General features: G+C 37.9%; 1 protein-coding gene across 2 annotated transcripts in view; it reads right to left on the reverse strand.

Moving 5' to 3' along the window:
• Positions 1–1,674: 1,674 nt before the first annotated feature.
• MOXD1 (monooxygenase DBH like 1) overlaps positions 1,675–13,556 on the reverse strand; it is an 84,242-nt gene continuing 72,360 nt past the window's right edge. For both annotated transcript variants that reach the window (XM_014734956.3, XM_070223877.1), the window contains 2 exons: positions 5,563–5,731; positions 1,675–5,088 (listed from right to left, as the gene is read on the reverse strand). In XM_014734956.3, coding sequence (XP_014590442.2) covers positions 4,918–5,088; positions 5,563–5,731 — 340 coding nt within the window. In that variant the 3' untranslated portion in view covers positions 1,675–4,917. The remainder of the gene's footprint in view (positions 5,089–5,562; positions 5,732–13,556) is intronic.

A 13,556-nucleotide genomic window follows, 5' to 3' on the forward strand; every position in this document is an offset into this window, starting at 1 on the left:
AATCTTCCTCACACACACACAAAAAATAGTCTGTCAGCAAAATAGAACAGCAAATAAGGAATGGACCAGTGAGCCCAAGTGGAAGATCTATGTCTGTTGGGCTGTTTTGCAGCTGCCCGTGAAAAGCTTGGAATCTCTGGAAAACTTGTTACAGAAACGTAGACATGCTCTGCTGGGAAAGTTGTCTGCCTCAAAGCTTGCTACTTGGGAAACAATGCTCCACCGCAATGTGGTTCATCGGTCAATGAGTTTGGGAAATGTTTCATAATACATATCTTCTCTTGGATTTTCAAATGCACATTCATATATTAAAGGCTCTGAGAATTTCTGCAGTGAGCCTGTTCAAGTTTGCAATGATTTTCCATGATTTTTTATATTTTCCATGGAACACAGCTCTGGCCAGGGGAATAAGGGATGCTGCCATGAGTCTATTCAATTGACCATTTTCTGTTCATGGAGTACCAGTTTGACTCTTCTGGATTTGGATACAACTGTCAGTCAAGGTCTTTTAAGGCTATGATGATCAAAAAGATATAAACTAGGTTCATGGTCCAAATAGTCTATGGAGAAGTGATGGTCCATGATGATGAATAGGCTTTTCATAAATGTATTCAAATTGAAGGACTGGCATTTATTCTGAATCCCTCCACTGTCCACTGTTTTAAATGACATGTTGGTGATAGCAGACTTTAGCTAACTCAGCTATGAGCTTCATCGCAAGACTCTAATCTCCGTCATGGCAGAGACAATATCTGTGTTTGGTCACAACTGTAAACCCAGCACTCCCAGTGGTACAGAGCGTGGTTCCAAGTAGGCTTGCAATAAAATTTGTTAAGTAAATAGTTATTATTCTGCTTAGTGCTCTACTTGACAAAACATATAGTTGACAACCCTATATTGGTCTAACTTTTTTTTCATTGAGGTAACGTGGGTTTATGACATTACATAAATTTCAAGAGTACATCTTTATATTTTGATTTCTGTGCAGATTACATCATATTCACCACCCAGAGACTAATTACTATCCATCACCATACACATGTGCCCTTTTACCTCTTTCGCCCTCTCCTCTCCCCCTTTCCCTTCAGGTAACCCCAATCTAATCTCTGTATCTATGTGTTTGTTTGTTGCTGTTGTTTTTATCTTCCACATATGAGTGAGATCATACAGTATTTGTCTTTGTCTGACTTATTTCACTTAGCATAATACACTCAAGGTCCATCCGTGTTGTTTCAAATGGCATGATTTCATTTTTTATGGCTGATTGGTAATACCTTGTGTATGTATACCACATTTTCTTCATCTATAAGAATTGTTTGTAAAACTCAAAAACTTGGAATCACTGGACCAGATAAAAGTCAATTTTGCTAAAAATATATATTGGAGCATAGATATTTTCTCCTCTGTAGTGTTGTCATTGGGAGGCAGCTACCGAACAGACATTACGTTCCCAGTCCCTTTTTCATTTTAGTGAAGCCATGTGACTAATTTTAAACAACAGAGGGAAAGTGGACGTGATTTATGTCGCTTCTAGGTCAGGTCTTTCTCCATGAGCAGGCTGAATGCAAGGGACCCTCAGGCTCTCGGGATGATGGAGCCACAGGATCTTAGGTCTCTGAATCAACTTGAGAAGGAAAGCCCATCACCAAATGAACCACACACACGAAGCTATCACACGAGCATGAAATAAACTTTATTGTGTTAAACCTCTGCTATTTTGGAATTTGTTTCAGAAACTAGTGATGTCTAACACCTAGATATGGATTCACACAAATATATACTTTCATAGACCTGAAGCATATGCACCAAAAGGTTAAAAGTGGTATTCTCTAGGTAATCAGATTAACAGAGTTTGTTATTTATTTTGTTTGAAGTTACCATATTTTATACATTTTCTTCAGTGTATAGGTATTACTACACATTTAATTTATAATCAGAGGGAAATACACAAAATAAATTATTTATATATATTTTTTTAATGATTCTCAGTTCCAAGATCTCTTCCTGTCTTGTTTTGGGGATCCTTCCTTACTCCCTGGATTCTTCAAGCCCTTTGTTTGTTCGGGACCCCCAAAGGGGGAAGATACCCCATCTTTCGTCAGAACTGCCAGCCATCCCGCCCCTTTCCCATCAGCATCTAAGGAGTAATTGCAATCCAGCTTCTCTCTTTGCCACCCCAAAACAGTGGAGACTGTCTGGGGAAGAAAGATCACTCTACTGTTAGGTGGATCCTTCATTGTTTCATTTGCATTTATAACTTTTTACTCTGAAACAACTTAAACTTAAAAAGTTGTAAGAATAGTGTAAAAAAAAAAACCTCTTATACCTTTCACCCAAAGTCCTCAATTATTATTTCACCATATTTGAATTATCATTCTCTCTCTGTAGACAGACAGATAGATCATAGATAAATAGATACAATACTTTTCCGAACAGTTTGAGAATAGTTTGAACAATAAATTGAAGACATCTGGCAACATTCATCAAAATTCTCAAAAATTTATAATTATTAATTCAAAATTCTCAAAACCAGACAATTCTTAATTCTGTAATTCCACTTTCAGTAACATTATAAGGTAATACCTATAATATGACAAAGTTTTAACTATAAGACTGTTGATCACAGCACTGTTTATCATATTGAAAAACTAGAAATGGCCCGTATGTCCAACAATAAGAGTTTGGTTGAGCAAATTGTTCAGTGCACTTATGTACTGCTTCCACCTGTCCTCCTGTTTGCCGCTCATCATTGTCCTCCACAGCCGTTAAGATACGGTTCAAAGCTTTAATACGTCTGCCTCTGTTGACTGCATCACTCTTATCACTGCCAGGACCACCTTAATCCTGCCTGAGACCCCTCCAGAGAAGATGATCACCCAAGATACCCTGAACCTCACACGGCCTTGATGAATACTGGTTTCATCACATGTGTCTCTCCCACCCTCCTGCATTAAGGATCAAACCCGGGACAACTGTACATGAAGACCCCATGCTCCCTCGCTCTCAGGTGCTCCTTTCTGACAGCCTAGGAAACAGGGAGTGCGACTTGATCCAGGGCAGCAAAGGAAAGCCTGGGCTATTCTGGAAGATCTTGTTCAATGCAAACTAACTGAGAATATAGTCAGAATCCTGACAAATTTTCAACAGATAACCTACCATAATTTCCAGTAAAGAGTCAATGCCTCGAAATTATATATTTATGAGAATTCCTAGGAGAGGAAGAATGTCAGCTTTATTCTTAGAAACATCAACTGGAAAAGTAGAGTCCCCTGGCTACAAAAATGCAGGCTTCCAAAAGCTGTGCATCCTTTTCTAGCTGGTACTGGGTAAGGTTCTTTCCTTACCAAGAACAATTGAAACAAATATAATATTACATAATTGCCCCCCAAAATCACTTTACTTTGACATCTCAGATTCAGAAATTCTCAAGTCAAAATCAACAGGAAATTTCAAATAGGAAGTGTTGGGATTATCATATTTCTTATACAAATATTTGGATAGAAAGTCACAGAATCTGATACAGCACTTAGGAAATAAAAAATAAGTATAGTTAACTATAAAATATGCCTCATAAATATTACAAACATTTCATTCAATGGACAAATCCTGAGAATGAAGAAGGAACCACTCCAAAACACAATATTTATTTAAAAGACAATGTAGTTTGTGTTGAAGACATTGTTTGCTGGGGAGAAAGGCCTTAAAAATAGAATAGAAAAATGCAACATTCTTTATTAATTTGACTGGAAACATCAGTACTGAATCATTTTCTTCTCTCACGGAGGGTACAAGATACCACACAAAAATTTAATTTTATTTAGTTTATTAATATGATCCAAACAAATTCAGCCTAAGAAATGAAGAAAGGACACAAAACAAGATTTGGTTGAACTATACATAAAGAACCAAAGAAGTGATGAGCTTTTCAATCGGTGACAATTTTATTATGGAAAGTTAGTTCATTAACTAATATAAAAATAAATCTACAATAGCAACTGTGACTCAAATTGAGCCAGTCCGCAGCATGGGCACCCAGCACGGGCAGGGAGCTGCGTACTGCGTGGACCCACACCCTCCTGGGCTGGCTCACACGGTCTGGCCTCTGACCTGGAACCTCATCAAGGACCCCTCACAGCACAGAGTAGGCAGCCAGCTACATTTTCTCCTCAGCTCACAATCAGTTATATGCCATGTCTGTTTCCCATGGCTTCCTTCTTTTCAGAAAATGACAGAGCTCAAGAAAAAACTCACCTGGCCAGTGCTGAGCAGACAAGAAAAGAAAGTATTTTGAGATGGGTTCCAGGTAGTTTGGTGGTACCCACAGACTCAGATAAACGAGGAGATTCGAATGGGCATGGTTGAAAAGAATCGAGGGAAGGGGCCCATGGTAATTTACAGAAAGGACGGAACAGATAACAGTGAAAGGCAGGAAGGACCATGGTCATGCGTGGGAAGTCACACCCAAGGAACGAGGAAAGGAAGAAACCTGGAATGGAGGGTACTTCCTTCCTTATATTTTTAAGATGAAGGCATTTTTTTAAAGGAATATAGAAAACCAAATCAAAAATTAAAAAGTAAATTAGCAACAATGAGTATTTAAATCAAATGGAATACAGAAGGAAATAAAGAATTCTTTTACTTCCACGTTGTCCAGTTTTTTGAAAAAGGTTCTATAAAGTCAGGCCAGTTTTGCTTTACCTGCCATCGACATGTGCTATCAGACATTTCTGAGGAAAAGAAGAGAACCCGACTGACATCCCTCAGGCGACCTGGGAAAGAGGGAGGAGGCGCGGACGGGAATGTATGAAGGGAGGTCTCCACGCTCTTCACACTCTCTCTTCAGGAGCTAAGTGTCTCTAACCCGCAGGGTAAGTGACAGGTGAGATCACAGAAAACACTGTCACCAGCACGGCAGAATTACGGCCACCAGCGCCAGCTGCTGGGTGTGCTGCCGAGGGCCGTGAGGCCCACAAGGAGCTTGAGAGAGACATTTCTGCGCAGAGAAGAGGACCGAGAGGTGCCACACACCAAAGGCTCCGCTTTGTAGGGTCTTTCTATGTCTGGAGGCAACGCTGTCATCCCTTGAATCTGAAAATGAAAGAGCAGGTGATTTCAGAGCAGGACAGCAGCCAAGCTTGCTCAGCCACTGCACTTCTGCAGGGGTCAAAGGCTGGGGGGTGGGGTGGGAGGCTGCTGAGGTGGTCAAAGGTCAGGAGGCAGAGCCTTAGGGACTCCCAGGGAGGTGGAGAAGAGGGCCAGACACATCTTTGAGAAGAAGAGATAGAGACAGGCTCTGTTGCTTTCTGAAGTTCTCACTTCATCCTGTTCCTGCTTCATCCCAACTCTGGTTTTAGCATAAATTCCCCTCTTCAAAGGGAGTGGAATCAGGAGTTTTCAGTCAACCCAAGTAATTACTGAACAAATAAATTATCAGACATACCAAAAGACAACTGGGCCGTTAGATTTATGGATATTGGTCTGTTCCTTAGATTTTACCTGTTGTGGATTCAGGTAAATGGTGACACCTGGTTTCCCAGAAAATGAAAACAAAGTGGGGCTTACCGACCACTCCGCGTTGTCCGTCTTGGAGCATCTCACGTTCACCGGCAGGCTAAGGACCAGCTTATTGAAGGAGAGACCTTCCTTTTTAGTCCATTTAAACTTATTCATTGCATCCATGAAAGAAAGGTTTCTATACTGCTTGGGGCTTTTGATAATGAAAGGCCAGGTCCTGAATTTAAAATAAACCACCACGATTACTCATATTCAGAACAAAAGCATCACATGTTTCCATTACTTTGCAACTTTCTAAAAGAGACCTCGTATGCGTTCATTTTTACACACATAGATAACGTTAACGCAGAGCACTGATGAACTCATCAGCAATTACTGGGAGAAATATATGCCAAATAATGAGTCTTTTTAAAAAATGAAATTCCTTGTTTTAGTACCAGATGGGTATTCCTTTCAGACACATAATTTTGCTCAGAAAGCTCCCCCAGAGCCTCACAATTCCTCCCTTATTTGTTTTGGCTCTAGTTACAATGCAAATGGTTAAGCATGCAGGTCTCAAGGGCGTAATGCTAATGGTGTAATAAAGAAATGCTCATGTTCATAAAAGAAGAGAGATGGAAATTTCAATTCCGTGCTGTTGAAAAGTCTGACTCCTGCTGGCTGCCCTGTTTTGTATGTCACTTGGCTAAGTGACAATAAATACACAAGATTTGAAATTGAACCAGTGTTTTTAAAATTTGACTGAGAAACAACACTCTGTAGAAGATAAACTCTGCTTCCACTTATGGCTGGAAAGATACACATGTTAAACGTCCAAGAAAGAAAGAAGAGGGGCTGGCCCCGGGCCGAGTGGTTAAGTTTGCACGCTCCACTTCGGTGGCCCAGGGTTTCCCTTGTTCGGATCCTGGGCGCGGACATGGCACCGCTCATTAGGCCATGCTGAGGCGGCATCCCATATGCCACAACTAGAAGGACCCACAACTAAAATACACAACTATGTACTGGGGGGCTTTGGGGAGAAGGAGGGAAAAAAAAAGGAAGCTTGGCAACAGATGTTAGCTCAGGGCCAATTCTTTAAAAAAAAAAAAAAAAAGAAAGTAATCACAGAAGAATGACATGACCTTCTTGAAAAGATACACTTCAGGTGGCATCTTTCATTAAATATGAATTTTATATTATTGATTCCTGAAAAAAGTAAAAGTCTAAGTGTTGTCACATCACAAAAATTTATGTGAACAAATCTATGGACCTTCCAGGAGATTATTATGGGTAATAATAGCAGGTATTTGTTTCCTGGACTCCTCAAGAAGAGGTTTCACTGATTTTCAGTAATTATCAACTAATTATCCTCCAGCCAAGGAATCTACATTTTTGATATTCCATCTTCACAATTTCTTCATTTATTTATGTCATTACTCACTCTCTCTCTTACATAACCTACTCAGACACACTGAATATTATCTTTTTAAGTATATTAAACATCTTTTAATAATTTTTTAGAGTTACAAAGATAAATTTGTAATGTCTAAATTAAAATCATTTCCTCCATACTCTTAATAAATGAGACAATGAGTAAAACAGTGGGCAATATATAAGGATCTTTCTCTTCTTCATCCTAACTTCCTTTTTCCTTTACTTAAAGTCATATCTGCTTTGAGTTTTAAATGCATTACTTTCACAGAGACCTTAAAGTTAAGTACCATAAAGAAAGAGGAATCAGCATCACACTGCATTAAACATATCTAGGAATGACCTAACATCTATAGCATTTTAAAATTTAATTTGCCATGAAGACTCATAGAGATACAATCCAGAATTAGCATAAAACAAAAATCTGACTTGAGAAGGGCCTATTATATTTATATACAATGCCCTTGGAAATACACTAAAAAGCTACAGTTAGGTTTTATTAAATATAAAATACTTTTTAAATCAAATATTAAAAATAAAATTTACTTTTCAAAAAGATAAGTTATCTATCTTGAAAAAAGAAAATCGCCTTTATAACCAAGGAAATGCTGGGGGAAATCATCAGGGTGTAACCACCTAAAATGCCACAAGGTGGCACTGGAATCTCTCCTAAGGTGCCGAGGTGGCCTAAATCCTCTGAATTTCCTGCAGCCTTGCTGGTGAGAGTGAGAAGGGTAGTACAGCACATAGATGAAATCTTAAAAAGCTTTGCTGCTAGAATAAATAAGTAAACTAGTATGTATTGAGATGGCACAGCATAAAGTGACAGAAGGGGTGTAAACACATTTGTTAACATAAATACACAGAAAAAGGATAGAGAAAAGGGCGAACCCCATGGTTCCTATGTTGGAGACGGCAGGACTGAGGCTGGGTGAACAGGGGGTGCGGCACTCAGCTCTCTTAGGTGGAGGTTTGTCTCAGTATTGTCTCCTTTCCATTCCCACTAACTTTGTTCAGGCTCTTGCTCTGTAAGACCATCACACCAACAAACTTCCTACGTGTCATCTGTAAGCTTTCTATCCTGCACCACGCTTCCAAATCACCCCCGGAGAAAAGAGAAGGAAAAGACAGAAAGAGAAGTCCTTGAAAAGTGAATGCTTATCCTGGGCATTTTTCCTGCAAAGATTAAGCTTTCAACCAGAAAGAGGTAACCTTGAAGCAGTAAGTTCTTCTGCTATCACTGGGGCTGGGACCTGGGAGTATTAGGAACATGACAGAAATTAAAACTGTTACATTTCTGCACATTTGAGCAAGCTGTAAATGTCTACTGAGATACACAAATAAAAGGGTATTATTTATACATCACTGCAGTTGATCAAAATTAATCATGTTAATATGATTTAATAGTGATGAGTAATTTTCCCTTGAAAGTTTAATGTAATTGACAAGTTGATTTAAAAATATACTCGAAAATGCAGTAAACTTAGACTATACCAAATAATTTTGGGAATAGAAAAAAATGACAAAGATTGGCGATTTACAAGCTCTTATTTTAAGACTTACTATAAACCCATAATAACCAAGTGTGGTATTATAGTAAGTCTAAATACGTACAGCAAAGAAGCAGAATACAGAGTGTGGAAATAGTCAATATATGGTCAAATGATTTTCAACCAATACTCCAGGGTAACTCAATAGGAAAAGTGTAGTTTTTTTCATCAAATTGTCTTTGAACAACCTCTTCCCACACACACAAATTTCCTCAAAATGGATCATTAACCTAAATGCAAAAGCTAAAACTGTAAACGTTTTACGGGGGGAAGAAAAAAAAAACAGGAGAAAGTGCTCACACCTTGGGTAGGGGGGGTAAAGATTTCTTACACAGGATCTCAAAGGCACAAAACAAACCAAAAATAATCAAATGGATTTCAAAAAATAAGTTAAAAAAAATGAAAATCAAGTCACAGACTGGGAAAAATTATTTGCAAACATATATCTGACAAAGAACTTATATCCAAAGTATGAAGAACTCTTAAAAATCATAAAGAACTCATACAACTCAGTAATCTGAAAACAAGGAATCCAATTAAACAATGGACAAACATTGAACAGATGGATCAAAAGGAACAAGTATAAATGACTAATAAGCATGTGAAAACTGGCTCAACGTCATTAGTCATAAGGGAAATGGAAAATAAAGCTACAATAAGATACCACCACACACACAAGAAAATAGGTAAAATTTAAAACGTTGAAAATCAAAACATTGGGAAGAATGTTAAGCAACAGGAACTCTTAGATGTTACTGGTAAGAATGTGAAAATGTACACCATTCTGGAGGACATTTTGAGAGTCTCATGGAGTAAACATGAACTTAGTAAACAATCCAGTGATTCCACTAGGTATTAACACAGAAATCAAAAGCAAGTGTCCACACAAAGACTAACACAATCATGTTCATAGCAGCTTTCGTCATGAGAGCCAGAAACTGGGAGCAAACCAGATATCTCTCAACTGGTGAATCGACAAATTCCCACCCAAGGGAATACTACTCAGCAATGACAAGGAAGGGGCTTCTGACACACACACCAGCATGATGAACCTCAGAAACATTCTCAGTCAAAGAAGCCAGGCACAACAGAGTACATACCATGTGATTCCATTTTTATAAAAATCTAGAAAAGAGCAAACTACTATAGCAACATCGAGCAGATTCAGTTTCCTGGGGCTCTGTGTGGGAGGTGGGACTGTCTTCAGAGAGGCACAAGAGAATGTCTGGGGGGATGGAGATGTGTTATATCTCCTGTGTGATAGGATTAAACAGGTGTACACATCTGAGAAAACCTTCGAACAATATACTTACAATCGGTGCCTTTTATGGTAAGTTTCACCTCAGGCAATTTGACTTTGAAAAATAAGGAATAAAACAGAAATAAAAAGATATCAACAAGCTGACGAAAAAAGACACAACCTGATGCCATAAAGTTGACACTCTAATTGTTAAAGAAGGAAGCCAGGAAATCTGACGTAACAAGCTCCTACCCTAATCCTCTGACACTCTATGTAAAGGAATACGGGAGCGCACTGTAAAGGTGAGTCTCCCTGACAGAACATCTGACAGCCTGCTAGAAGGCCTGGGACATTCCTCCATGGAAAGGGAGTCAGCTCCTACCAGTTAGAAAACTTCCTCAAATTGGCTTGTAATAAAATCTGAGGAAGGAATAACAGTCCCCCCTCCACACCCACAGCCCTTTACCCTCAAAATGTAGAAAAGTATGTACGTAAAAGATATCAACCAACCCTCAACTGTGGTGTGGAAAGAAAGAAAGTTACGCTCAGATTTGCTCAGAAGGTCGTTAAGAATCTACCCACATTTTATAAGAGCAAAGAGGGGGTGTTTCAGAACTGGCTCGGCATAACTGAGAAATGATGTAATAACCATGCAAGCAGAGGGCAAAAAGGAAATTATATCATATTTCATGTAAAGAGACACAAACAGCTGACTCCAGAAGAAAATATAAACCAATTATATTGGAGAGAATTCCCACACGTGTTTACGCTAAAATTTATTTCATAAGAACATGAATTTAATGGAACAAGAGCTCAGATACGAGATGATAAAACAACAGAATGCAATGAGAAGGGAGATAGCAGACCAAGGAAATAAATTTAAGACAAAACAAATTTAGCACCAAATAAATTAGAAAAAGCAAGAAGCAGAAAAGCACTCCTGAAAAATTATAAGAGAAAATGCTTGAGAAAAATCTCGAATAGAATAGAAAAAAGCTTGTAGATATAACATTAGAAAATTTTCCTGAAATGAAAAAAAGAAGTGCATATATGGACTGAAAGGACACTGTGTTCCAGGGAAATTTGATTCAGATGCTCAACACTGAAACACGTTCAACATAACTTACGAATTCCACAGGTAGAGGAAGAATGCTCCCACCCAACCACAGAGATCTCCGAAGGGAGAAAAAATGTTATGACCCCAAAATATTACATCTAGCCAAACGTGGTCCAAATATAAATGCAGAAATTCTCAAACATAAAAGAATTCAGGGCATAAAGTACTTGGAAGCCATTCCCGATTACACAACTTAAACATAAAATTCTGATGAATCAGAACTGTAGAAATCATATAGAGATTGGAGTTGCCACTGAATCTATTTAAATAGAAAAGTTGCATTAAATATTGTGGGAATTAGGTTTAAGAATTAAATGTAAAAATTAAACATCTTGAAAGTACAAAAATTATAAATAGTAACTATTTGGAGGTATGGAAAAGGGAGGTGGGAGAAAATGTGAAAGTATGAATCTCCTCGTCTTTTATGATCTAAAATGGAGACGTATTTAAAAGAGTACAACATCTTAATGCCTTTTACGATCTATTTTCTCAACCTTCAAGAGGCCCTTTAGAAAACAATTATCTCCAGGCCAGCCCAGTGGCACAGCGGTTAAGTTCACACGTTCTGCTTCATTGGCCCGGGGTTCACCGGTTTGGATCCTGGGTGTGGACCTATGCACTGCATGTCAAGCCATGCTGTGGCAGCCGTCCCACATAGAAAGTAGAGGAAGACGGGCATGGATGTTAGCTCAGGGCCAGTCTTCCTCAGCAAAAAAGAGGAAGATTGCCAGCAGATGTTAGCTCAGGGCTAGTTTTCCCCAAAAAATAAAATAAATAGATAAATAAATAAAACAATTGTCTTTTGTGGTTAAAAACAACAGGGCAGCATTTATTTGAAGTTCAACCATTGTTCTGTTTTAGTTTAGTTTCTTTTCCTTCTGATAAAACAAAATTAAAGTCTAATGTTTTGTTTAAAACAGTGAGCAAATTATAACCTTTACAACAATAATTAATTCATGTTTATATCAACGCCTACATAGAAAGTGTCTGTAATAACACCCAAATAATGTTAGTATTGTTTATTTGTAACAGAATTTGACGTGACTGCTTTTGTCTTCTTTTTGAAACTTTTTTCTGTATTACCTAAATTCTTTATAAAAAGTATGCGTGAATTTTACACATTATAAAGTGATTTTTCCTGCAAAAAAAAAAAAACTATAGAAACACTTCTCTTGTTTCTTTTTTAGAAATAGAACAAATAACACAGGAACTTTCCATCACACAGACCTCACTGGAACTGCACAGACAGGGGTGATGTGTGGTGCGGCACAGAATACAAAATTTATCTAAACTCATTATCTAGTCTGTTATCTGATCTGTGTGAGTTTGTTGTTTTTCCTTAAGCCTTGCCAGATCTGTAGGAGGCAGAGAAAAACTTCATCTCCCAAAACAGACAAATCCTGACACAGGATGTAGTTGTCTCTATTTTTCTAGCAGCTTATCTTCTAATCCTAGGATTGCTACAGAATGTTTAAAATAAAATGGAGCATCTAACTAATCAGTATATTAAACACAGAGAATAGGAGATTTGGGGTTATATGTTATATGATATTCCTTTCTAGTACTGTATCCTGAATCCAAATTAGCAATAATCCTTTAAGCAAAACAGAAAAACACCCAAACCATTTCTCTCTTTCTGATCTTTTCGCCAGTACCTTGCTGGTTTGGCTTTCAGTAACATTTGTGTCACTGTGATGATGAGCTAGTCTTGAAAGTCTGATTTAAAGCCCAAACATGTATTTTAGAACAGAGGCTCTTTTTTACTGGTATTTTTGAAGAAGAAATATATTTAGCCACGTAGTTAAATGGTTTTACGAGGGCAATGACATCTCAAAACTGACCTTGTTCTGAAGCATTTCTCCTCATCTTTCTAAGTGATGAAAAACCCAACTTCGATATTTCCTGGGGGAGACCAAAGGTGTGGACAGTGACAGAGCTCTTTGGGACGAGGGAGCTGAGCATTTTCGGAAGCTTCACACAAGTTAAACACAAAAGGAAATAACTGGGCCATAGAATGCATTTCGAATCATCATCTTGTAAACACACAGCTTTGAACACCCATTTGTTTTCAACATTCTCTCAGATTAACCCTTGATTAGGAAAAGTTTCTGGTCAATATGCAAAAAATATGCTAAAGGAAAAAAGGTCACTTAAGTCTTAGCAAGGAACAATATAATATTTATATTTTAAACAAAAAAAAAAGACCAAAGCCTTGTGTTTTTAGAATGACATTTTACGCACTCTTTTGATTTTTATTAATGTTTTATTTATTTGTTGGCATATGTAATTATTTATTTTGACTAAAAAGAGACCACAGTACAAACCCTAGCTCCCCATTTATTCGGTACGATATGATGTTGAACAGTGTCTTAACCTCTCTGTCTCCATTTCCTCCTCTACAGAACCGGGATTAAAATTCCTGCTCTACCTATAGAATGGTGCAGAAATAAATTAAATGAAATTATGCAGGAGAAAATGCTTCATAAACTACAAACTAATTTGCAAACAAAATTTGCATTTTGTTCTTCGTATTTTAGTAGATACAGATTCCTGCTCTGTGGGACACTGGGTTCTCTTGGTAGGAACTCAGTGGAACATATCCACAAAGACTAAGTTCAATTTAAAAAGAACAGTGTTCCTAGTTCACAATTTATAATCTCTGTAATATTTTGGAACAAAAAGTAGACCATAATCCCATTCTCCTTCAGCATCTGCATTTCACCAC

This window comes from Equus caballus, chromosome 10 (assembly GCF_041296265.1).
Source record: "Equus caballus isolate H_3958 breed thoroughbred chromosome 10, TB-T2T, whole genome shotgun sequence".
Lineage (NCBI taxonomy): Eukaryota > Metazoa > Chordata > Mammalia > Perissodactyla > Equidae > Equus > Equus caballus.